The 27,795-nt window shown below is 39.3% G+C and overlaps 1 protein-coding gene across 1 annotated transcript; it reads right to left on the minus strand.

Moving 5' to 3' along the window:
* Positions 1-910: 910 nt before the first annotated feature.
* On the minus strand, positions 911-27,471 carry LOC121421050 (PHD and RING finger domain-containing protein 1-like). The gene is made up of 15 exons (XM_041615649.1): positions 27,363-27,471; positions 25,534-25,698; positions 24,006-24,146; positions 23,360-23,455; positions 22,192-22,406; positions 21,132-21,272; positions 20,207-20,354; positions 16,495-16,652; positions 15,077-15,289; positions 14,177-14,394; positions 12,103-12,165; positions 10,552-10,697; positions 4,034-8,067; positions 2,316-2,444; positions 911-1,451 (listed from the first exon to the last, which is right to left on the minus strand). Exons 2-15 carry the CDS (start codon positions 25,685-25,687, stop codon positions 1,182-1,184), a joined length of 6,126 nt encoding a protein of 2,041 aa, XP_041471583.1. The 5' UTR covers positions 25,688-25,698; positions 27,363-27,471; the 3' UTR covers positions 911-1,181.
* Positions 27,472-27,795: the final 324 nt, after the last annotated feature.

The following is a 27,795-nucleotide window of genomic DNA, read 5'->3' on the forward strand; positions in this document are numbered from 1 at the left end:
CAGCGCCCATGTTTTTCTTTCATGATTAAAGATAAATACCAGATGTGGTTACGATCTCAAAATGAGTTCAATCCAATAAAATGACCACCAAAGTGTTTGCATGTAAAAATAAAAAAATATGTGCCAAATGACTCAAGAAAAAAAAGAGTAATTGCCAAGGAGCAAAATAAAACAGAATTCTTTGAAATGTTGGGTATTTTTCAAAAAATATTAATACACTGTCCCACATATGCCGTTTTGTGTTAGTGATCATAATTTTTTTTTGTTTTCAGCTAAGATTTCATGATTTCACAAATATAAGTTTATTTCAATGTACCAGAACTCGATCTATGATAATGAGTTGGCATCTAACACTGATTTAAAAGACTTTCTCATGAAATAATCGTTTGCTGCAACTACTTTCTTTTACCTTTAACATTGTCTGCCAAGGCAGCATTACATTAGCCATTGATCAATATAAAGTGCTCTCAATGACAAAATGTAACAAGTTAGGGTTCAATTCACTGGTCCACATGGCAAGATGTCAGAAATAGGTCCAAATGAACGGGGGCCTGTTTCACAAACACTTGAGATGGTGGTAGCTTTTCCATTATGGTACATGTAACAACCATGGAATCCTTGATTGTGATTGGCTGTTGATCCCCGTTACCATGGTAGTAACCTAAGTGCAAAGTTAAAATGATCGTACATGTACATCTTTTATGAAGAGGCCCCCTAAATGTTGACGGAACAGTAAAAAAGAAAATGTCTTCCACCCTAATTTCTAATCAAATGCTTTTCGATGCACACGTAGCGGATAGGACGATGCAAAATAACCAGGTCACTCTGAATAGGGGCCTGTATCAGAAGCTGTCAATAAAAAGTACTTGGCAATTTTACAATTATGAATACCTTTTTATTTTGACTTTGAGTCCAAAGCCTCAATCATCCTCTCAAAGCACTGACCAATAATTTTGTGAATTAGTATATCTGTTTTTTTACTTTGATTTGAGTTCAAGACTTCTCCCTTTTCCGATCATCCTGAAAGCAACAAACCGATAGTTTTATCACCACTATTGTGAACTTTTATGACTTGATTTTTTTTAACTCTGACTCGAGCCCAAGACATTTTCCTCCCCAACCATCCTCGAAGCACTGGCCAAAGTTACTACTGCCACTATTTTGAATTTGTAAAACTGTTTTTACTTCGACTTCAGCCCAAGACTTCTCCCTTTTTCGATCAGCTTCGAAGCGCTAGCCGGCTCCCTGGTGGTCTTGCTGCCGCTCTTGCTAGAGCTTTTGCTAGATCCCTTCGAGGATGACTTGAAGGTCGTCTTTCCTGCGGACCCTCCACTTAACTTGCCCAGTTTGTCGCCAGGTTTCTTGTTCTTGTGCTGGACTTTCTTGACGTAGCCGTCGATGAGGCGGCGGATCTTGACTGGGTTGATCTCTCCAGTCTTGCTATGGCAAACCTGATAGGGAAAATGGATCAGTCAAGGTTCAAAGTTTTCAATCTGAATTTTTATTCATTACATGATACATCTAATTAAGAGTTGACACCATGGTCAACCCTTTGCACAGAGCTGCTGGTCCGAGAGTGCATGGATTGAATGCAGCCTCAACAGGAGCGGTAAGATCGTATAATGAATTAATGAGGACATGAATCATTTGTTTTATGCTACAACTCTTCTAGACCTTGTTTGGTACGAAATATTCCAAGTGGAAACAGAATAATAATTTCAAGAGATTTGTGTATGTTTGTTGGTTGTTTATACAGTAGAGAAATGGTGCTAAGCTGGTGCCATGGGCATCTTTGGATGGAGCGCAAACTCTAGAAATTAAAATATCATTGCTGTTCATATTGTCATCATCCTAATCATCATCAATATCACCTTCATCATCCTCATCCTTACAATCATCCTAACCCTCATCATCATCACTATCATCATCATCATCATCACTATCATCATCCTCATCATCACTATCATCATCCTCCTCATCATCACTATCATCACCATCATCATCATGATCACTATCATCATCATCATCACTATCATCATCCTCATCATGATCACTATCATTATCACTATCATCATCCTCATCACTATCATCATCCTCATCATGATCACTATCATCATCACTATCATCATCCTCATCACTATCATCATCCTCATCACTATCATCATCACCATCACCATCATCCTCATCATTATCATCATCATTTTCACTATTACTATTATCATCTTCATCATCACCATCATTTCTATTTTCATTTTTATCATCACCATTATCATCATAAAGTGAGAACAAATAATTAATGTAATGGAAGTAATTACCTGATTGACTGATTTTCTGAGGATCTCTTTATAATCTTCTTTATTGATGACCTTACGTTGATAGTGAGGTTTGATGGCTAACTTCACTTCCTCAACGACCCTCTCTTGATGATAGAGCTTCTTCAAATACTGGAGGAAAAAAATATAGGAATGAGAGTAAATGTATTATACAACTTAACTACGCTCATTGATGCAGGAAATTAGAAATAGGCTCTAAATCTATACAAGTGGAATGCCTCTGGCCGTCTCACCTGCATCACGCGGTTCAATATAGCAGCAGTGCTGACTTTGAATACTACTCTAACTCGCACAAGATGTTCAGTGATACATGGTTACTCTTATGTCCACTTTTTATGAACTAGACCAATAAACTTACAGAGATATGATGGTTATTCACCAAAAAAACCCAACATGGCCAAAGTTCATTGACCTTACATGAACTTTGACCTTGATCATGTGACCTGAAACTCAAACAGGATATTCAGTGATACTTGATTACTCTTATGTACAAGTTTCATGAATCAGATCCGTAAACTTTCAAAGTTATGATGGTAATTCAACAGATACACCCAATTCGGCCAAAGTTCATTGACCTTTGACCTTGGTCATGTGACCTGAAACGTGCACAGGATGTTCAGTGATACTTGATTACTCTAATGTCCAAGTTTAATGAACTAGACCAATAAACTATCAAAGTTATGATGGTAATTCAACAGATACCCCCGATTCGGCCAAAGTTCATTGACCCTAAATGACCTTTGACCTTAATCATGAGACCTGAAACTTGCACAAAATTTTCAGTGATGCTTGATTACTATTATGTCCAAGTTTCATGAATCAGATCCATAAACTTTCAAAGTTATGATGGGAATTCAACAGATATCCCCAATTCGGCCAAAGTTCATTGACCCTAAATGACCTTTGACCTTGGTCATGTGACGTGAAACTCATGCAGGATGTTCAGCGATACTTGATTAACCTTATGTCCAAGTTTCATGAACTAGGTCCATATATTTTCTAAGTTATGATGACATTTCAAAAACTTAACCACAGGTTAAGATTTCGATGTTGATTCCTCCAACATGGTCTAAGTTCATTGACCCTAAATGACCTTTGACCTTGGTCATGTGACATGAAACTCTAATAGGATGTTCAGTAATACTTGATTAACCTCATGGCCAAGTTTCATGAACTAGGTCCATATACTTTCTAAGTTATGATGTCATTTCAAAAACTTAACCTCAGGTTAAGATTTGATGTTGACGCCGCCGCCGCCGCCGCCGTCGCCGCCGCCGTCGGAAAAGCGGCGCCTATAGTCTCACTTTGCTTCGCAGGTGAGACAATAACAGAAACCGCAAAACTGATATTTACAATGTGTACTTATTCTTCCTCATACAGCCAACATTTAAAGTTGATAATTTGATTTCACACTATTTTGCCAGACTGCTTTGCATATCTCATTCTAGAGTGAACCCAAAACTGCAAACCTTTTTTCTTCTTTGGCGCCTTTCTTTTAAAGCTCTCGCTGAATTTCTTCTGCATTCAATGAAGTACTCGACAGGTTTACTTTTGACCAGTTTTGACAAGTCATATACCATTTTAAAGCTTAGAATGCACTTTTCAAACATTTGGAATATCTCGCAACTCATTTTGGGTGACTTAGTATTGGTTTTGAGGTGGCAGGTCACATATGATCTTTGAAAATAAATGTTACTCACCCTGTCTCTACTGTTCTTGTTGTAAAGGTCAACGGCTGACATCTCTATGTCATCCTCCTGCACATCCCCAATATTGTCCTGCGGGATGATCGGATCCACTTTGTAGTTCTTCTCCGATCCCAGGGAGCTGACAGAGATGCTCGACCCACCTACATGCTCCGGGGAAAGCCCAAGCTCGATGGAAGCTGAAGACATGGTTTGCTCGATGGGCGACTCCGGCGAGACTCTCGGCTTGGCGACTGGAACGGTAGCCAGCTGGTTGAGGATCTTGGTGATCTGCTGGCTGGCTTGGGATGCCAGCATGAGACGGTCTTCGTTGGTCATGCCCTGCTGAGGTGGGTTGGTGGCCATGTCCGAGCTGGAGACGTCCGTGGTGGATGTCGGGTTCGGAGGCACTTCCGGAGGAGGGGTTGCAGCCCGTTTGAACACCTCCACGGATGAAGACGTGGCGGTATCGTGGAGAGGCGACGCTTCCGATACGATTGGTGATGGAGACTTGATACCTGATGGAGGAGATGCAGTTGGGTTGAAGGGATCGTACATATCTGTCTCAAGATGACTGCTATCAGCAACTGCAACATCCGCTGGTGATTTGGGCTTTGGCAGCGGCTTTGAAGGCTCTGTGACTGTCCTTGATAGATCGCTGTCCGGAGCAGCGATATCAATGTAAAGGTCAGGACTGCAGGACCCGCTACGTGTGGTAGAAGGCACAGGCATCATGTCATCAGCATCATCATCATCAAATTTCAAAGGACTTGGTGGCTTCAGAACAATGTCTTCAGCCTTCTGTGCTTGCTCAACAGGAGCCGGAGCCTTTTTCTTTTTGGTTGGTGTTGAAATTTCATCCACATCGAAAGACAGCGGTCGCTTAGAAACTACCTTCTTCTTTTTACCTTTAGTTACCTTCTTCTCGCCCTTCAACTTTGTTTTCTTTCCTTTCTTTTCCACTTTGCCCTCGGCTCCTGTCTTCTCTTTCTTGACCTTCTTGACTTTAACTTTCTCCACTTTAGCAGTTACTGGTATAGGTTTCTCAACAACCTTTTTAGGCTCCTTTGGCTTGGCTTTCTCTCCTAACAAGATTTTACGAACTCCAGAAGCATCAACGGTAACCTTACCACGTTCCTTTCTCTGAGGGACTTTAACAGAGGATATAGACTTTCTTTCCTCAGTCTTTTTGACAATTTCCCTAGTCCTTTCCCTATCTTTAGACTTATCATGATCTCTATGTGCTGCCTTTTCGCGACTTCTATCTCGGCCCCTATCCCTCGACCTATCTCTCCTCCTGTCTTTTGATGAAACACGGTCGCTTTCACTGCTCCTATCTCGCTTCCGACTCCTTTCACGATCTCGACTACGCGACCTGTGCCTGCTTCGACCATGATCCTCTTTGCTTCTACTATGTTCACGTTCGCTACCTCTTTTATGGTGCTTATCTCTACCCCGATCCCGACTACGCTCTCTGTCGCGACTTCTGTGTTTATCCCTTTCTCTACTTCGATGCTCACGATCCTTCCGACTTCGATCTCTTTCCCGGCTCCTTTCTCTTTCCTTTTGCCTGCTTTGATCTTTATCTCTATCATGTCCATGCTTATTGCGACTAACTCTGTCCTTTTCCTTTTCTTTTTCTTTGTCACGAGACTTCTTGTCCTTTTCCCCACCATCTCGCTCCCTACCATTTTTATCACGAGCAGAATTTTCATGAATATGTCCTTTACTCTTAGTCTTTTCTTTCTTTACTTTGTCTTTATCATCCTTCTGTGATCTACTGCTTTCTTTTTTAGTTGGTTGATCCTTACGACCTTTATCACTCTCAGACTTTGTCTTTTTTTCACTGGATTTCCGCGATCCCTCCTCCTTCCCTCTTTCATTGTCCTTCCTCGCGCTTTGTCTTTGCGTTTCAAGTCGGGGATCAAACGCTTGCGGTTCCCCATTTTTCCTGCGGTCATAGATGGGGGATCGATCACGCTGTACATGTAAACCCCAAGGTCTCCCAGTGGCAAACTCGCCACCCATACTCCTCCAAGCTTCATAGTACGCATACTGATCATAGGTATACTGGTCCCAAGCAGCGCCCACACGTTCTACCCTCCTCTCATCCCGTCGACGGTTGTACTCCTCCCAGCATTCTTCATGATATCTCCTAAGTTCTTCAGCAGTGTATGGCGTGTCTCGCTTAACCTGAATAACCTGTCTAAGGTCACCAAAAGCTTCGCGACTGCCTTCCCTGCGCCCCGAAGGCTCGTCACCACGCGTTGGCAACCTGTCGGCTGGCAACTGCGGATGCAGCGAGATGGACTTGCGAGGATCCACAACAACGTTCCGTTTATCCCGGTTGCGTTTCTTGCGCTTCCGTTTGCCACGCGCTTTCTTCCCCTTCTTTGATTCATCATCTGTTTTTACTTCACCTTCCTCTGCGGATGATGCACCATGTTTCACAGCAGACTCTGTCTCCTCTACAGGAGTTTGATGACTCTCGACAGGTTCTGTCCTCTGCTCTTTCCTGGAGTCCTTAGCTTTTGGCTTGGCTTCAATCACACGGCCATCGCTTGTCTCTATGATCATACCTTCTTCATCGGATTCACTTCCTTGTTGCCCGTCATCTTCCGGAACATTGTCTTCATCAGAAATATCCTCACATTCCAGTTCACCAATCAAAGGTCTAGAACTAGTCCTATCACTGCTTTTCTCTGCAGTAACGGTTGACTCCTCTTGTCCATCACCTATCTCTTCTGCTTCTCCATCCTCTTCTTCATCATCTCCTTTTTGTTCCTCCACTTTTTCTGCTTCTTCTCCCTCATCCTCTCCTGCATTTCCTTCTTCAGTTTCCTCCTGATCAACGTTATTTTTTAACTCCTCATTATGTTGTTCTTCTTCTTCTCCTTGTTTTTCCTCCTCAACTTCTTCCTCCACCTCCTCCTCCTCTTCATCCACTTCCTGCTCCTCTTCTACATCACCCTCTTCCTCTTCTTGCTCTTCTGCTAACTGCTCTTCCTCACTTTCCTCCCCTTTTTCATTTTCATCCTCACAGCCATCATCCTGACTGCCAGCATCTTCTATTTGTTGACTGACTACCCCGTCATCTGGTGCAGCATTCTTTATGTTCACCTCCTCTTCTGCTACCTCTCTGGCAGGACGGTCCTCTTCTTCCGTCTGTCCGTCATTCTTTTTGTCTGTATACTCAAGATCAGCGTAGAGTTCTTGATCCTCCTCAGCATCAAGAGGTGCATCTTCTGCTTCCGCTTCTTCTCCTTCTGCCTCCTCCTCCTCTGCCTCTTCCTCCTCTGCCTCCTCCTCCTCCTCTTCATCGTCTCCTCCTTCCCCTTCATCTCCATCACCATCCTCGCCTTCATCACCATCATCTCCATCTCCACCATCCTCTTCTCCATCATTATTATTGTTATTGTTGATTGGATTCTCCTCCTGATCGCCCTGATCCTCCTCCCCGCCATCCTGCTCGTATCCTCCATCACCCTCCTGGTCATCGCTGTTACCATGGTAACCAACGTCACCATCGCTTTCATCATTTCCATTATCATCCATGCCCTGGCTCTCCTGTCCTTCATTTGGCTGAAGAGGTATATTCTGCAAGCACGGCTCATCCACTTGACAATCTGCTTTAGTTCTCAAGGATTCTGAGTGGCTGTTCGTGCCATGACTTTGTTGCATCCTACCAACACTGCTGCCTATAAACGACTCCTTCCCCTTGCTCATGAAATTCAAATCTCTATCATCATCATCGTCATCATCAATATCCATAAGCACAGGCTCCAAATCATCGTCTTTAATACCATGGTGAATATTTTGCGATGCTTCCCCGCTCAACGACTGCATCCCGCTTCTCCAAGTATCAGAAGTCTTTTGACCTTGGCCGTGACCTTGAGCATGACCTTCAGATGACCTTCGATGCTGAGAGGTCACATCTGTCACAGGTTTCGAGCTTTCTTTCTCTGAGTTGTATTTATGACTAGTAGTGGATGAAGTTGAGGATCTATGAGCTGTCTTCTTTGGAGATCTCTTAGCAGTCGACTTCTCATCTGCATAAGGAGAAATGAAAGAAAATGAGACGACACACAAATTTTAATAATTTTTTATTCACTCTTAAACATATATGTATTCATTTACTGATGCACAATAGTCATATAGTCGTTGATTTCTATAAAAATTCAGGGGTAATAAATATACCTATTTTTATAGAATTTAAAACTTTAAAACCCATAGCATAACCCCAACCCCACCATATTGTTTTCAACTTTGAAACAAAAAGTAGTGTTTTAGAGGGAAAAATATGAATTTCATCCAAAAAAGTAAAACAGAGTGTGAAATAGATAAGTGCTTTATAAACACACCTGTCTTTAAATATAATGAAGACATGAAAACAGCATTATTAGTCCAGGTAAGGATCTTCATTCTTGTCATAGTCTTTTATATGATGGATGCATAATAAATGTGTGGATACAAAATTATCACACAAAGTTCGGAACGGGGTAAGTTGAGCCAAACAGCATGGGGCAAGTTGAGTCATGGTAATTCCTATGGTAATGTATCTTAAGAACAAACAAACCATAAAAATCGATTGAAATGTTGGCTGAAAGGAGCAAATTTACATGAATGCTCTTTTCCTTTTAAAGGATGTTAGTATTTATAGAGAATTAGCAAGTGAAAAGACTTTAAACAAAAAATTGACATGCTGGTTCTCTCCTCATACATTTTGTACATAGTTTTTGTGGCTCAACTTACCCCAGAAGGTGGCTCAAACTTACCCCATATATGGGGCAAGTTGAGCCATTTGACATCGTTTTTTTCAAAGGTCACAATGACTTTCAGTGTGGGGATAGAAAGTTATATGTAGGTGGAAAATATTTCAGAAGAATTAAATTTCAAGGCAAGGTACTTATTTCGGCAAGATTATTAATCATATCAATTCTAACATGCAAAAAGCAAAAACTGTCACAACTTACCCCACCTTCCCCTAATTATTGCTTTAAGCGTCGGGCCAGACGCTCTACCCGAATCCTGTGCTTATTTGCTGATTTCTCAGCAATTACACAATTTCTTCCAGAATCCTTTGGCACATGCGTTTTATTCATACAAACAGACACTTTGGTGGTCATTTTATTGGATTCTGTACAAACTTATTTTGATATCACAACCAAAACTAGCATTTACCTTTAAATTTTGCTTGAGTGTGCCTGAGAATAGGATAATAGATGGAGCTATAAAATGCCTATTATCATAAACATCTTTATTATTTGCACACTATTCTCCACCCACCCCTGGCCAAAAAAAGTAAATTCTCAAAAAGCTGTGAGCATTGAAATCAGAAGCCTAATGGACTGGAGCAAAATATGCCGCGCGAAATTTTTTGACCGCGTCGCTCGCTGACTTTTTACTTTCAAGTCTCGCGCAACTTTTGAGACCAAAATTGTGACCCCCGGGTACGCGGTTCCAAAATCATGCAACATTTCGTAAGTGCATGCAGACCCAAAATTACTCAAAAACGTGAATTTGTGTACAAATCCAATGCAAATAGTGTTCTTAGCCAAAATTCATAAATGTATCATTATTTTTCCTTTTAATGCTTAAAATCAATTAGTTTGATCTTTTTTATGGTCAAAATAAAGTCCCTGACAATTTCCATTGAAAAAACAATAAAAAACAAAAAGTTGAAAAACAGAAAAATACAAAAGAAATTTAGAAAACAATAGAATACATAAGAAAATAAATGTTATTTTGAAATTTTTTTAAATCAATATGATCAGATTCCTATCTAGAGTATGTGAAACAAAAATTAGCATTTCAGGAGCATTATTTTATTAATTAGAGCAAACTTATGATTTTACGCATAAATTAGCATGATTAATGAGACATGAGATTTTTGCAGAATTTGATGTTATAGTTTTGTAGATAATGCCATGGGTAACGCGTGTGCCAATTTTCGTTGCGATCGCGCGATCGACGGCCGAGATCATAAGGGGAGGCTGAATCAGCCCCCCCCCCAGTCTTCTTAGGCGTCGAAATAGCCCAGTCTATTTAGGGTTAAACCAAGGGTTGAAGTTGGTCATTCGATAAGTGCGTGCCTGCGTGGAATTTAGAGCGGAGCAACTGTCGCCGAAGCAAATTCAAGGAACCAATATAAGAGTGTAGTGTAATACTTGTAGAGGCGTTGTGGCTCAGTGGATGAGTCTTCGGATTGTGAACCACACAGTCCGGGGTTCAAATCCCACCGCAGCCCTAACGTCCTTTGGCAAGGCATTTATCTTCATTTGCCACTCTCGACCCAGGTGTAGTAAATGGGTACCCGGTAGAATGGAATTCCTTGAATGCTTCATGCGCCCGATCAGAGTAGCCGTGCGAAGGCTGTGGTTTAAAGTATGCAGTGCTTAGAAACAGTTGTATTAAGCGCTATATAAATGCTGCATATTATTACTATTATTAAGAGTGCCTTGAGCAACTAATGAGTTGGATACGATTGCAAAATGAATTACTTTATCATTATGTATTACCATCATCATTCTTACCTGGTTTCTTCTTTGCTGAACTTAGTGTGCCATCTTTATGAATGGTGATGTTCTCGCTCTTCATGTGCAAAATGTTCTGACCTTGCATAATACTGCCTAGTAGGTCCAACGGCCCGCTGCTGGTAGATGCGCTAGAGGTAGAGAGTCTGCGAAAAATACACAATACATATATAGTTCAGGCAAAAAAAATAATTCTTCTTTAATTACTCCTTACAATCCTATTCTTAACCTTAGGTCTTCTAGTTCAGTCTTACTCGCTGTACCTCAATCTCATAATTCACGGAGGGATTGATCATTTCAACATGCTGGGCCATTCCTATGGATTAAACTTCCAAAAGAAATCCGCATTGTTTCTTGTCTCACCACTTTCAAAAGTTCTCTGAAAACCTGGTTATTCACACAAGCTTTTAGGTAATTATTACTCGCCTCCTCTTTTTAGTAGGTTTTCTATCTTCCTTTCTTTTTCCTTTTCCTTTATTGTTCTAATCTTTATTGCACCATGAGCATCTTTTCATGATGGATATCGGCGCATTACAAATGTTCATATTATTATACTCATTTATTTTTGAGGGCTTCTTTTCACCAATTACTGCCTGGATTTTTTTACATGTATACAAGGCCAAGCTCCTAGCTACATTTCTGAGCTTTTACACACCAAAGTTCACAGACACACTCACAAACCGTGCAGTTCTAATGATAATTCGCTCCTTCACATCCCCACTCATAATACAAAGATAACTTGGGGAGATCGTGCATTTGCCTGCGCAGACCCAAAATTATGGAATGCCTTGGCATAAGTAATTAGACTCGATCCCATCAGTAGATATGTTCAAACTTAGATAAAAACCTTTTTCCATTAATTTCCATACCTTGTTTATTTCTTTCCCTTTCCTAATTTTTTTCCAAGCATTTCAGTAGCTCTCAATAACAACGCAGAAAAATATATACACATAGTTTCTGCACTTTACAAATTAATATACTATTATCATTGAATCTTCAATATTGAATAAACTTTACATTGCAATGAATGGGGATTTTGAGGGCACTTATTCAAGTTTCTAGGGCTGTTTTCAGTATTTAGGGGCGAAATCGCCCGAGCCCCATGAATTTTTTCCTGACATAATTCAAGATAAACTCTGGTACTGGTAGCAAAGTGTTCTTAGAATTGAACAAGACTTACAGAATTATAAAACCATAAATAAATGATATCTGACAAGAACAATTTTTTGAAAATTACGGAGAAATGAGCAAATGAAGATTACTGATAAATGCCCACCCATTAATAGTGTGGTCCCACATATTGTTTCCTGTGTTAGCTATGCCTGGAAAAGCATGTGGTATTGCAATCAATATATATTCAATCAAGGCTGAATCATATCAATTTAAATTTTGTGTATGACATTAAGATTCTAACATGCAAAGAAAACTCTAGAATTGCTTCCAACCATTCCAATCAAAATATAATTTCTATACCAGAAATTTAACTTAGCTTTAAACTTTTCTTAGCGTCCACTCATGCCATGCAAAGATAAGTGTAATTAATAGACTTACCTTGCTGGAGTTGGGGCACTCTGAGCACCTGGTCCTCTGGTCACAGGTGACTCATCATAACCACTATAATGGTAAAAGAGAAAGAGAGAAATAGAGACAGAAGGACAGAGACAGACAGACAAAGACAGAGAAAGAGAAGAAACAGAAACTCATGTCAAATTATCAGTCAAACTTGAATATCTTGACAGGGTTGTGTGTTCGAATCCCCCCGCGGTCTAGTGTCCTTTGGCAAGGCGTTAATTCATACATTGCCACTCTCGACCCAGGTGCTAAATTGGTATCCGGTAGGATGCAAGGATATTGCATGTTTGAATTTGCCCGTGCCATAATGAGGATGCAATGAATGCAAGGTGTATAATGCTCCCCAGCAGCGTTCTCGCCAGTGTATTATACGCATGGTTCAAACACCATGCGTGCAGAAATGGAGACCAAGTGGAACCATGCGTAAAATTTCAGCGACATGCGTGGAAAAATTAAATGGAAATATTCAGAAAAAAATAATACACTCCATGAACTCATCTTAGTGATATCAACTTCATTTATCGGGTTGCGCCGAAGTCCCACCAACTTAAGACCACTTACAGGCCTACTACGGCTAGGAAAGTGGCAAGGCGCCCAGCTAGCTCGCGGCTGCTATTGCGGGCATATGACGGCACGGTACGGTCGTTCCGTTGCCTATTCCCCCGTTTGCCCCACACATCACACCGGCTATGCTCCATGGTGAAACGTCAGATCACAGACTCACACAAAACTTACATGTCGATCTACACGCCATTACGTTGTTTGGTGTTGGAACACACAGTCGTAAATCACTAGGAAGTGTCCGTGATATATTTTGCATTTGTGTATGTGCACGAAAGCCACACGCATGCGCTCAGCTAGCTCAGCGAATTAAGTTGGATGACGCGTCTCGACTCTATTGACCAACTCCATTACATATCACATGACCCTCAATCATGAACGCTGTTTTGTTCCAAATTGAATGCATTTTGTGATTTCCCTTTTCTCGAAAATATTTACCATTCATTTTTTCAATTCAATTCAATTCAATTTATTTCAATCATAAAATCATAAAATATATACAAAGTAACATGCAACAATCGCAATTTAATGTAATGAATGAAATTGGAGACTAATATGAAAGTTAAAAAACTTGTAAGTCATAGTCCCCCAAAACAAGGAAAAGAAAACACATGTTACAATACAAACACAACACACATACACACACACCCTCACACACACACCATGACACGCGTGATACATAGGTACTTAAAGTAGAGTTACAATGAATAGGAAGAGACAATTCATAAGCTTGAAAGCTGCACTTCTCTTTCTTTGGACTGAATGGCAAGTATCTGTGCATTTATGTGCATTTGTGTGGGCTTAAAAATACGCCACAATGGGGCTTCCTTAGCGTCTCTATTTGATGAAAAGGCCATCGCTTCCGCGCTCCACGCGATAGGGGTGAACCCCCCTCCCGCACCCACCCCCTAGGAATGGCAGCACAAGTCCCCGACATGGGTGAATTTTTTTCTGGCGAGAACGCTGCTCCCCAGGGAGTGGAAATTGTGCAGTTTTCGTGCGGGATTGAAATGAATCCAATGACTGAGGTAATAATATGCTGTAAAGCGCTTTGAGCCATTCTGGGAAAAGCGCTATATAAAAATTTGCTACTATTATTATTGTCTTCCTGTCAAAGATTCATGAAATATAGGTCCTTATAATTCTAAAGCTACAAGATTTCAATATCTTAACCATGGTTAAGATTTATGTTGATGTTATCGCCACCGTTGTATTACTTTACACACCTGTAACAGTCCATACAAAAAAAATAATATTTCATTTTTCTGGAGATACCTTTCACAACCTACAGTAATGCCTAAATCTTCAACATTGGATAATCTTTAACATTGCAATGAATGAGGACTTTCCAGTCTTTTTTTTACAAGTTATTCTGAGCTTTTCAGGGTTGAAATAACCCCACACCCCGTGTAAATCCCCCCCCCCCTGGTTCTACAGTTCATGCTTTTCAAAAACTTAACCCTGGCTAAGATTTGATGTTGATGATGCATACCTTGGGTCAAACAGATGTTCGCTTCCGGTGAGGGACAGGGAAGCGACGCCAATCTCATGACGCTTCAACAGCAAGCTGTGCTCTCCTTTTTGTTTGATATCGGGCATCATGGACCCAACCTTAGGTTTGACCAGGTTCAGTTTACCAGCTATCCTGCGACGTATAGTCTTGGCTACCGAGGGTCGGGCAGTACGAGCTCCAACAGAGGTCCTCCGAACCTAAATCATAACATGTACCATTGTTGAAATTAAACATAATCGCCAACCTGACTGTGGTAATTTTCTCAAAACGAAATAGAACAGAATAGAACAGACCTCAAAAGGGAATTTGCCTTCACAGTGAAACAATTGAGGACCAATGCACTTTTATTTTCGTAAAGATTTATTGCTAGTGCGTGCATAAACCTGCATCTGCGTACGCGCAACTAGATCTTGCGCAACCGTCACTGTGATGGTGAAAGATGGAACATAACAAGTGGCGATGACCTCCTATTTAGTATGTAGTCAAAATCATTTATGTGTTAGTATGACACTACCGGCCGAAGTGACCAGTGGAACATGAAAGTTCCATCACCGCCAATGATGATTCATTCATTTATTTCCAATTCTTGTAAAAACAAATAGATTCAAATATATCTATCTATCAAAAAAGACATATACAAAGAATATGGGAAGCATGCAGAGGCCATTGGCCTTTCACATGCTGCAATCGAATACCATCATACAAAGTATAAATACAGACTGAAGACAGGGGGAGGGATGATGTGTAAAGCGTAAACATGTTTGATTTATTTTTGATGAGTCCTAGAGCAAAATTCTTATGGGTGGAATATAAAATTGAATGAAGTACTGTGAAGTATTGTGACAAAATAAACCACGATGCCTATCAAAGTGGCCTCACCTTTCGTTTCTTGCGTCTGGTTTTCCTACGCTTCTTCTTGGTCCCGGAGGCCGTTGTGGTTGTCGTGGACTTCCTCTTCTTTCTCGTAGTCGTCTTCCTTTTGGTTGTATTGCGCTTGCGTTTGGTGGTCTTGCGCTTGGTGGTCTTTCGTTTGCGTACCGTTTTCCTCCGTGCTTTGGGTACCCTCGGAGCACTTGTGCTAGCAGCACCAGTCTGTGAATGGATTGTAAAGACAAAGAAAATATTAAAACCTATACCATTGTAAAGGAGATACTTGTTTGTTTTCATTTTATTCATTTCGCCATGTAAAATAATACTCAAAGTGACAATAGCGTTGTTTACAAATAAGAAAACATGGTAAGAACTAAGCATAAACAAAAGATGTTTGAAGCACAGAGTCTGTTAAATAACATCACTAGATAACTCGGTAGATAAGAGTTGAAGAAAAACATGGCTTTAAAGAAGGTGTTCATATAGTAGTGGGAAAAAAATAATGAGTTGGAATTCTAAAAACCCCTAAATCATCTTACAGCATATTAAGATTTAGTTTCAGTTGTTGAAAAATTGGAAGACCCGCGGTGTAGTAGTTCTGGCTCTCGCCTTATAATACTAGGATCATGGGTTTAAAATCCACTGCAGCCTAGTGTCCTTTGGCAAGGGGCCAATCCACACTTTGTAAATATCCAACCCGATGCTAAATAGGTACTTGGTAGGATATGAAAGTCATTGTAGTTTGTCCAGTATTGTACAACGCCTACTTAGCTTGTTGTACGCGATCAAATGGGAGGCTGAATGTCACACATTTGTACCGTTGCACACAAGACGTACCATCCAAAATGTACAATTGCACGGCTGTAGGAGGTGACGTCACAATACGATTTCATTGAATAAGGTGACAATGCGCGTACAGCCCGCTGGCTAAATGCGCAATGCTGTCCAAGATCACGTGCACTTGTGGGATTTTGCTTTTCGCTTTCAATATTTTTGCTTCATTTTCATAGATTACTGGAGGGAAAAACTCGTTTTTTCATATATTCGGTAGATTCCGAGGCTTTGTACAACACAAATAGCTAATATTCTTATTCGTGCAATGGTGCGAGATTTCATATTTGGTGAAAAAAAGAAACGCTCTATTCAACTCGGCTAACGCCTCGTTGGCTAGAGCATCTTTCTTTCACCTCATGAGAAATCTCTCACCATTGCACTCATGCCTATTTGCTATTTGTATACTGTGTGTGCCTTACATAGTGACTGGCTGGAATACTCCCCAGGGAGTGACGGATGTGCATGCTTTGTGTGCAGAAATGTTTGATTGAATCCGATGACCAGGTAATAATAAACCTGTATGTGCTTATATACAATGTATGTATTAGCAGCATTATAATAACCACATTATTATTGTTGTTGTCTAGTCAGACCTGTTCTTGCTCATCGATGCGTCGCAGCTCCCTCGCTTGGCGAACCCTCGACAGGACTCTCTCTGCTACCTGTGTCCTAGCAATGGCACGTGCATGCTCCCTAACCCTCCTCACAGGACGACGCAAGTTAGAAATATACTCCTCTTCACTGCTCTCATCTGCACAAGATTAAAGATAAAAGAAAGTACAGTACATGTAGTTGCAGAAATTCAATTCAATTCAAAATGGTTTATTTAGATAAATACTTCTATTGAAGCACAGAGTCGAATTACAAATACTTTTACAATATGAAAGATTGAAAAAGTAAAATCAGGATTAATTGTCACTATAACATCCTAAATCTAGATCTGGGACAGTCACATAAACTGAACTTTGTGAAATCATGAAATATCTGCTGAAAAACAACAATCACACCTATTTGACCCCCCCCCCCCCCCCCCCCCCGCGGTCTGAAAAGCCCAGTTAAAATAGGGTTAAAACCCCCAACCTAATGGTGTGGATAACTTTTTTTTTTTTTTTTTTCATATTGTTTTATTCTGATTCCATGAACAAAAATATATAACATTTCAAATTAACATTTCAAAACACATAATATTTTACATTTCATATTTGGACATTTTTCACTAACTTAATACCAGCATAAATCATACGGTATATAACTTAAAGGAGAAACAATGAAATCAGTTATAAAAATGTTTGAAACACCGCTCCTTCCCCCCCCCCCCCCCCCCCCCCGCCCCAATCAAAAAGTCTTCCCTTGCACATTTGTGGAGGGCTATTTATACATGGAATACAAAGAAAGAACAAAACAAAGTAGACCCAAATCCAAAACAAACCAATTAACAAATAGATATACTGACACTAGGATCCCCTTAAAAAATACATATAATATGCCTAACACTTTTCCTTTCATGTATCAAATATTCAACAATGATTTAAAACTATATGAGATTACTTGGCTTGCACTCATCAAAGACAAAGCAAATCAAAAAAAGAAATCGACAAGTAAAAAAAAAATAAATAAATAAAAAAAAAAAAACATCCCAAAGAATCACCCATCCCAAAGGAAAACTTCATTATCCCTCCCCCCAAAACACACATACACACACCCTCACATACACACATACACCCTCACACACACCTACACAGTCACTTTCTCCCAAATCACACCTGGATATCGCCCTCAGTCCTGCCATTTCGGTACATTCTCTCCCATTTTAATAAATGCTTGTCTAACTTGTTCCTTTTAATAGCTATTGCTTTTTCTTCATTTCGATATTCTACGACTCTCTGAATACTCTCTTCTTGAGTAGGAACTCTACCTTCTGACCTTGATCTAAAAATGATATATTTCATTAAAAAGATTACCGTGTTACAAAATTTCACTTCAAGATCGGATCCATTAATTCCCACATGTATATCTTTCCACTCTGCATTTTGAAGCTTTATCAAACTAAGTTTTTCAATGACCCTCTGCCATAAAGCTTTAACATCATTACAAAGCCAGAATAAATGTTCATAAGATTCCAGGTTATGTTTACAGAATGAACAGATATTAGTATTTTTAAAACCAAATTTGAACAAATGTTCGTTGGTGTATATTGCACCATGAAGTAATTTATATTGAAATTCTCTTACTTTTGGTAAGATTATTGTGATTCTAGGTCTTATAAATATTCCTGAGATTTCTTTTTTTGAGACATCAAAATTATTGTGGCCATCCCTTATTTGTAAAGTATAGAGATGTTGTAAATTTATTACAAAATTTTCATAAACCTTTCTAGAAGGTACATCTTTCAGTAAAATTATCTTTCCAAACATCTTCAAAGAGATATTGTACTTGTGTACGTCATTCGAGCATAAATGGTGGAAATTCCCATTATATTTTCCGCTTTTCAAAATTACATCAGTTAACTTCCAAATTTCCATGATACTTTCAGCACTCAAACCTAAATTATGAAAATAATCGATTGTTCTCACCTGCTCTTCCTCGAGAATGTGACCTACTAGATAAATATTTTTCTTAAACAAGTCTTCATCAAAAATCATTTTACCTCTCAAAATATAATCTTTATTATTGAAAAAAATTGGATTAGCTTTTCCTGCACTAAAATTCCGATTTTCCTCCATATCTTGCCAAGCCCTTAACATATCAAAATAAAACACTGGTGCTTTTAAATTTAATAATTTAACATCATAATTACAGAGTGAAATAAACCTACCTCCCACTTTTCTAAAGCTATAGTCAAAATAACGCTTCCAGCCTATATTTCTTTCCCCATAAAGCAACCGTTTTAACCACATTACTCTTTGAGTTTTCACAAATAAATCAAAATCTATCATCCTTAAGCCGCCATTTCCGTAGTCCTGGTAACAAATGTCTCTTTTAATTCTGTCTTTTCCGTTCCATACAAATTCAAAACAAATTTTCTTGATCTCTGTTACTACCCACTTTGGAACAACTAATGATGACGAAACATAATTCAGTTTTGACAAGGCATATGTCTTAAGCAAATGTACTTTCCCCATTATTGTCACGTCTCTCTGTTTCCACCATCCCAGAATCCTTTTTATTTTACTCAAAATCTCCTTATAATTCAGGTTTTCCATCCTCTTTACATCCAAGGAAAAATATACGCCTAAAATTTTCATTTCCGTTACAATATTACCAAATGGTAGTGTTCCCAGGTCATTCCTGTTTTTTCCTATCCTCATTATATTAGTTTTTTCTATGTTAACCTTTAAACCGCTTAAGTCATGGAAAGCTTGGAATATGTCCTGTATTCTTTTAATTGATGTTTCATTCCTAACAAACAAAGTCATGTCATCGGCATATAAAATTTGTCGAACTTCAGAATCACCAAATTCCACACGCATATGAATCTCCCCCCCAAAAATAACACCCCCCCCCAAGACCTCAATCCACTCACATTCGTGGTCAGGTGTTGCACAATTTGGACAAAACCATTCTTCAACAGGGATGTGAATAAGTGGAGGGGTGAGAGGTCTCCCTAGAACTTACCCTGCTAATGATGTACATTAAATACCCCCCTCAAATCTAAAATGAAAGACCCCAATCAACTCACCTTCATGGTCAGGTGTTGCACAATTTGGACAATACCATTCTTCAAAAGGGATGTGAACAAGTGGAGGGGTGAGAAGTCTCCTTAGAACTCACCCTGCTGATGATGTAAATAACCCCCCCCCCCTCAAATCTAAAATGAAAGATCCAAATCAACTCACCTTCATGGTCAGGTGTTGCACAATTTGGACAATACCATTCTTCAAAAGGGATGTGAACAAGTGGAGGGGTGAGAGGTCTCCTTAGAACTCACCCTGCTGATGATGTATATAACCCCCCCCCCCTCAAATCTAAAATGAAAGACCCCAATCAACTCACCTTCATGGTCAGGTGTTGCACAATTTGGACAATACCATTCTTCAAAAGGGATGTGAACAAGTGGAGGGGTGAGAGGTCTCCTTAGAACTCACCCTGCTGATGATGTATATAACCTCCCCCCCCCCTCAAATCTAAAATGAAAGACCCCAATCAACTCACCTTCATGGTCAGGTGTTGCACAATTTGGACAATACCATTCTTCAACAGGGATGTGAACAAGTGGAGGGGTGAGAAGTCTCCTTAGAACTCACCCTGCTGGTGATGTATATAACCCCCCCTCAAATCTAAAATGAAAGACCCCAATCAACTCACCTTCATGGTCAGGTGTTGCACAATTTGGACAATACCATTCTTCAATAGGGATGTGAACGAGTGGCGGGGTGAGGCATTCACAATGGTATCCAGCATCACACTCATCACAGAGAAGCAGACGATCCTCTCGATCACATTCTCCACAGACCTACAAAAAACACAAATACTTATTCATAACAAACTGATGTAAATTCTTCTCATTCATCCAATCGTGTTCAGATTCCAAGCCGGTCTTTTGCACACTGGAAACAGTCCACGGTACACAGAATCTGCGCAATCTCAAACATTAAACGGGCCTCCCCTTCATCATATTCGTCCTTCGCCAGAGAAAGCCAATTACTTATTGGCGAAAATTTGCAACAGCGAGTTCTTATTCTAGTTCTTCATTATTCATTATCTTTATTATTCATTATTTTCTTTACTATTATTATTTTATTTTGGCAATGAAAAGTATATCAAATCGGTACAATGTAATACAACACATAATGCACATAACAGAGTATAGATTTAGCACCCACTGGACTGCCAGGGTCAAATGAAGTTATCTGAATTACTGTAGTCAATAAACACCATTTGACCCTTTCCAGTGGGTGCTGGCATAAAAGTAAAAGTTTTTTTTTATTTTCTCCACATTTGTAATCAACAGCATTCCTCGTTGCCTATCCTAGAAACCTTGGAGTATGGGTTACAGGAATTTTTTTTTCTTCAAAACAACTTCGGGACTGCAGCGAGAGATCCCTTTTATTAGTTCTGTAATTCTGTCATACTTTATAATGTCAACATTCTACTGTTTCAAATGCCAAATAAATAAGAATGATAAAGCCTTGTGCATACTACACACTCCGATACTAAACAATTTTTGAAGAAATCACACCTTGCATTAAATGTGAAAGTAGGGAAACGGAGGCTATACACAATACCATACCTCGCAGTATGTTGGATCTTGGTCTTCATCCAGGGCTTCTTGAGCTTTGACTTCCATCTGTCTCACAATCTCCCCATGGAAAGTATTTCGAACTAGGATGAGTGTGAACACACTTCGGTCAACTGGACACGTTGTCACATTCTGAAGAAAAAGAATTAATATACAAATAATGCACGTAAGCGCGTGCATGCAGGGCCAAATAATGAACGATGTGCGAGAAGAGCCAATGGATATACCACACCGAGGTCCGCAGGACCGATTATGGTATATCCATTGGCGAGTCGAGGACAGAGTTCATTAATTAGGTCCTCCATGCACAAGAATGCGTGCATTGTTTGTTTTAAACACCCCCCCCCCCCTCCCCAATGTTACTGAGCTGTCTCAAATTCTATATTTGATCTAAATTCTAGATAATTTCAGACGTCGCACTATCCTGCGCTCTGACACCAGAGTGCAGGATAGTGCATATGGTATGACCTCAGAATGCAACATAGTACATTTGGTATGACGTCAGAGTGCAGGATAGCGCATATTGGATCCCATAGTGCAATTCGCTGAATATCATGTGATCTGATTTGGACCAATCAGATTACAGCACATTCCTGGGGTTGTATATTAAAGATACATGCCTTTGTGCTAAATAATCCAAAATGAGTTTGTAAAGGATCCAATAAAATGACCAACCAAGTGTTATTGCGTAAATACGAAAAAAAAATGTATCAAAGGGTTCTGGCATTTAATTTCTGAGAAATTAGCAAACCAAGCATAGTTTTCAAGTTATCAATCTTTGTAGTACCAAATTTTCAACGATCAACCACAACTAAGAAAAGCCATCAATGTCAACGTCTATCATGCATGTTTGTTCTCTATGTTTTCGAGATACGTGTATATTTTATATTCATCATTACCTGGAAAAAAAAGCATGTTTCTGTTTCTTTACAAAGGACATTGTGCACCTTTCCTATTGAAAAAAATTATGATGTTGATGGATTTCCATAGAGTTGAGATTGATTGGATTACTTGTATCGCTGTGTACGATGGGGTCCTGGTAAGAACTCACCTTTGACCATTCATAGATGCACTCAAAGCAGAATGTATGATCGCAGCTTTCAGGTGAGCCGACCTCTTGATTGTTGAACGAACAAAGGCATATGGCACACTTCTCTCCTCCCTCATCTCCACTGGATACGGTGCCATCGTCCATCCCATTGCCTTCTTCGACCTCCTCCTCCTCCTGGTCATCATCGTCCTCCTCATCATCATCCTCTTCTTCATCTATATCAAAGCATTTCATGAGTAAAAGAAGTAAACTATAAATTGAACTACATGTATAACATAAAGTAGCATCATTATCTTCCTCGATCTCCTCCTCATTGTCGTCATCGTTCTCATCATTGACATCCTCGTCTTCATCGATTTCAAAGAGATTCACGAATTTAAAGAATTAATTGATATATTTAACTATGACATAAAGTGCCATCATCATCCCATTGTCTCTTTCCCTCTCCTCTTCATCATCATCGACATGCTCCTCTTCATCATCATCGACATGCTCTTTTCCATCTATTTCAAAGAGATTAATGATTGAAAGAATTGAACTATGACACAAAGCGCTATCATCCATCACATTGTCTTATTCGATCTACTCTTCCTCCTTGTTGTCTTGCTCATCATCGACCTCCTTCTCTTCATCTATTTCACAGAGATTGAATTTTAAAGCCTGAATATATTGGCCTCTTAATTTATGGTAGTTCCCAAAAGTACGCCACCGTACATGAAGTTACACTTCACCCCTTGCCCTGAGCTATATGTATATGTACAGTGCTTTAACGCAAGGTCACAAACAAGTATGATGGCCTACATGTTACCCAGCATGTTGGCTCAGTAGTAGAGTGCCCGCCTCATGAACAGGAGATCGTGGGTTCAATCTGCAAGACTTGAAAAATTGGACCTTCTGGTCAGGCGCTCTCAATGGAGAAGGGAAATAATAAATGTTAAGCAGGGCCCAGTTGAAAATCGGCTAATAGTTGAAACAGTTTTCCTAAGTGAATAGATTATTTTAATGTATGAATCACGTGATTAAAGCTGAACTTATACACCCACAAAACATTTAGATTTTACCTCATACATGGGCAAATCTATCTAATCAGTAATTTATTCAATTTCATTAAAAAGCTAAACAATCTGTTGATGACCGTGCATTCACCGGGACAAAAACAGAAATTTACCTTCATCTTCATCGTCGTCATCATCTTCTTCTTCATCCTCCTCAAATTCTCCTAATCCTCCTTCTTCCTCTTCTTCACCGTCATCGGTTACATATTCTGAGGGAATGATAGGGATACAAGAATGAAAAAAAAAATAGAAATAGATAAAATAAAACAAAATGAAACAGTTGATAATGAAATGAGTAGGAATGTCTCTAGATTTCAACTTTATTGACACAAAAAAGACGCAATGTCCTATATAGAAATACATCTATGTTTTACAAAAAAATCTTCTAAGCCACTGGCCCACTGACACTGAGCCAGAAAATTGTGAAAATCCACATCACAGCAAAAAAGAAGTACAGTGTATAAAAATGAAAGAGTACATATGTAAAACAAAAATAATTCTATCTAATTTGAGATACTATGCCAGTTAAATATCTAAGATTTGTTGAGCTTAGTGACATTCAACAGTTAAGCTAATAAAACTGGAAAAAAAAGTTTTTTATTTCTTTGTCCATCTTGAGCTCTTAGAGCATTTCCTGAGCAGCGGCTAATCCAGTCAGGTTTCATGGGCAATATTTTTTGTGCACAATGGTGGGGCAAATCTGAAATGTTGTGTCTAATCCAGCAGAAGCTGCTTCTGTATTTATGTAACCATACAAACCTTCATCACTGGCAAGTTCACTGACTGACTCCCAGACCTCTTCGTCATCACTGTCATCCTCACTACGTTTATCAAACTCCATTGATTTCTCAACGTCTCCAATAGGTTGCTTCAACCCCTCCTCATTATGATTATTATTTGCTAGAAAAGATAGAAAAGACATCAATGAGAACATACATCTTTATGTCAAATGGGGAAATGGTGTGGATGCCAGGGGGTGTTTCATACAGCTTTTTGTGAAAATAATAATGATGATAATGATGATGACAAAGATGATAATGAGGATGATGACAAAGATGATGATGATGTTGATGATGGTGATGGATGATGATGATTATGATGATGATCATAATGATGATGATGGTGATGATGATGGTGGTGGTGATGATGATGGATGATGATGGATGATGGATGATGATGTTGATGACAATGATGATGGTATTATTTACCCATGGTAGCCACTTCAGTTCCGAAAATTTTTCTCTGAATGGGCCCGCTATTATATGTACACCTTAATTCAACAATGATGCATGACCATTTCTTGTGCTAAAGATCCCCATGTAGCTAGCTGACGTACATGTAGCACCCAAGGAAATGTTCCAGCCATTGAGTAAATTAAAAAGAGCTTCATGAAATACCATCAAGATTCATTTTACTGCACAATAAAGCATGTTGGTAAGGTTTAAAACTTTGATACAAACATGTTCACATTCATACATAGCATCATTATTATGGGAGTTGACATCTTTGAATGTTTTTCACTGTTAAAATGCACTACAGAAATGCTGCTCATCATCATTCTCAACATCATCATCCATCATCATCCATCATCATCATCCATCATCATCATCATCATCATCATCATCCATCATCATCATCATCATCCATCATCATCATCATTATCATCATCATCATCCTCATTATCATCATCATCATCCATCATCCTCATAATTATCATCATCCATCATCATCATCATCATCATCATCATCATCATCATAATTATCATCATCCATCATCATCATCATCATCATCATCATCACCATCATCACCATCAACATCATCATCATCATCATCGTCATCAACATCATCATCATAATCAATGAAACATTTTGTATAGTGCAAAATACATTAGGGAAAATTGCATGTCTCTACAAAGCTCTTTTAACCAGTGGAATGGAGAGGAGAGCACTGGGTTCTTAATTGTCTACAAAATGCTAAATGAAAAATAATAACAATTATATAATTATATACCGCAAATTCGCAAATTGCCTCTAAGTGGTTAAGAGGATGGAAATATGAATACTTATAAGGGAAATAGACATACTTTGCACAACAAAATGTATCAAAACTAACAATACAATGAATGTGTTTTAAAGTCTCTAAACTTTTCATATGTTGTTATATTCCTAAGATTTTCTCACAGATTATTCCATGAAGCAATTAACAGGAAAGTTGTCAGATTTGATAACTTGTCATCATCATATCATAGAAAACTATCTATACAGCTATTAGATGGCCATAACTTACTTTCCATCTTTGCAGCATCCAACGTTAAATGCCTGGCAAGAATAGGTCTCTGGTATGCACCCAATGCAGGATCTAAATTAGCATGTATTTCAACTGCAGCAGAATGAAGGGAACACAAGGCAAAGGGACCACCTCCTCTCAAGTTATCCGCCATTCCTTACAATTCTAGAAAGAGATAAATAAGGACAAAAAATAATAACTCATCTTCCAGGTGACCATTTTATAAAGCTGTTGGTAAATCAAGAGCACCTTTAAGAATGACTGGTGATCCTTTCTTACATGCTAAACCATCCCCAATTCAATATGCCACTCACCGCAAGAAAGGATCACCAGTCGTTCTTAAAGGCGCTCTTAACTTACGAACAGCTTTATGAAACACCCACCAGCTGATGAAGTGACGAAGTTAACTATGCCTGGAATAATCTTTTTTGTATTTTAAATCACATCTTTCAAGAAAATGGTAAGATGATTACTGTATATTCAGAAGAAGTTAATTTCAGTTTACCACATCATGAGACAATAGATTATTTTCTTTATTGATTCTATACTACCACGATGATCAATATCTTCCGCACTAAGTTAATTTTCATTCACAAGTTTTCCTTTTCTCATCAAAAGTGGAAGCAGCAGTGGTTAGCAGTAATCAAAGAGGGTGAGGCAGCCACCCATTTCCCTATAGATCTATGCCTTTCTACGGCATCTATTGGAAAACTACTGTTGTTCCTGTAAAGTTTCCAGGTCTATCTTGTTGTCTTCCTATCTAGGATAAATTCGAAACTGAGACTGTGCTACTTGTGCTATGTGCTGTACCAATGTAACGAAAAGGCACTAGGCCTATTCCAATGCATGAACATCATGCCATGCAGACCAGGAGGGTGTTTCACAAAGGTTTAAGTACGACTTAAGTCGCACTTAAATGCCAACGCATACATGATATGCAATGCACAAACTTACTGACCAATATGCAGTAGTGCGCATCCTGTTGGCATGATCTGACCAATGCGGCCATACTTTGATACCGCGCCCAACTAGACATTGAAGTGCGACTCTAAGTCATACTTACGTCTTTGTGAAATGCCCCCCACATCTTGTCCAACTTACAGGTAGGCCTAAACAAACCATCACCCGTGGTACCGAAACAGGAGTTAATTAATTAGTATACGATATACATTTTGTCTTTTTCTTGTTTTTCCTTCTCAACTTCGTCCTCCTCATCTACTTCTTGATCCTGCTCCTTTCTTCAACATCTGAACATCATCAGCCTCTTCCAATTTGTGCTCTTCTTCAGTACTTCACATTTTTTTTAATAAATTATTTTCCTCCCTTTTTCATATTCCTATTCAAAGACAAAAAGGACTTATCGAGAACGAGGATTTGTTATAATTGGATCAATTCCAAAAGTCAACACACACACAGATGGGCAAGAGATTTTTTTATCTCTCAAATTTTTAATTCAAACTTCAACATGTTCAGAGATTTTTGTAATTTTTGTAAGGAACATAATCAACAAAATTTGGCCCAAAATTTCTAGTGCAATTATTTTAAAAGAAATTTATCATGTTTACATTTGATCACAAATTATTTTTGTAGGTTCTAAGACAGGCCCAATGCCATGGCCATGCACATCCCGTCCCCCTACCCCCTGGCCCTTCATTGAAAGTCAAACCGGAATTCGTCCGGCGTCTGACCGGTCTGTACTCTGTTCGCGCTCGGCCCGGCGTCAGGCTCGCGCTAACACAAGGAACGTCAAGATATAATATTGATTAATAGAGCATAGATTCTTTAAATTTACCATATTCCCGAAATGAATAATGTAAGCTCATAATTACCCATCTCCAAACGATGAAATTCAATTTGATTCCATTGTTAAGGTAATAAAGCTGAGATATGTTAGATCGCACAGAGAGTCGCCATTTTCACCATTTACATGTATCCCATCATACATTCGGCACTGAGACTGGTACACTATTTCCACCTTTGATTTGTTATGCATGGGACGATGCTATTACTTGAAGATAGTAGAACATTCTTATCGACTCACAGTGAGGCGAGGGCGGGGGCTTGTCATCGTCTAGACAAGTAAAGCCACCCCCCCCCTCCCCCCGCCACTCTGACTAAGTCATCTTTCAAAGACTTAGTTGCTTGTTTTTAGGTTGTTACTCTCCTTGCATTATTGATCTAATTTAGTACATGCAGGGGCGGATCCAGGATTTTCCAAATAGTAATGTTTGCCCTCTACACCATATGTCTGGCCCCATATAA

Source organism: Lytechinus variegatus, chromosome 9 (assembly GCF_018143015.1).
Source record: "Lytechinus variegatus isolate NC3 chromosome 9, Lvar_3.0, whole genome shotgun sequence".
Taxonomy (NCBI): Eukaryota; Metazoa; Echinodermata; class Echinoidea; order Temnopleuroida; family Toxopneustidae; genus Lytechinus; species Lytechinus variegatus.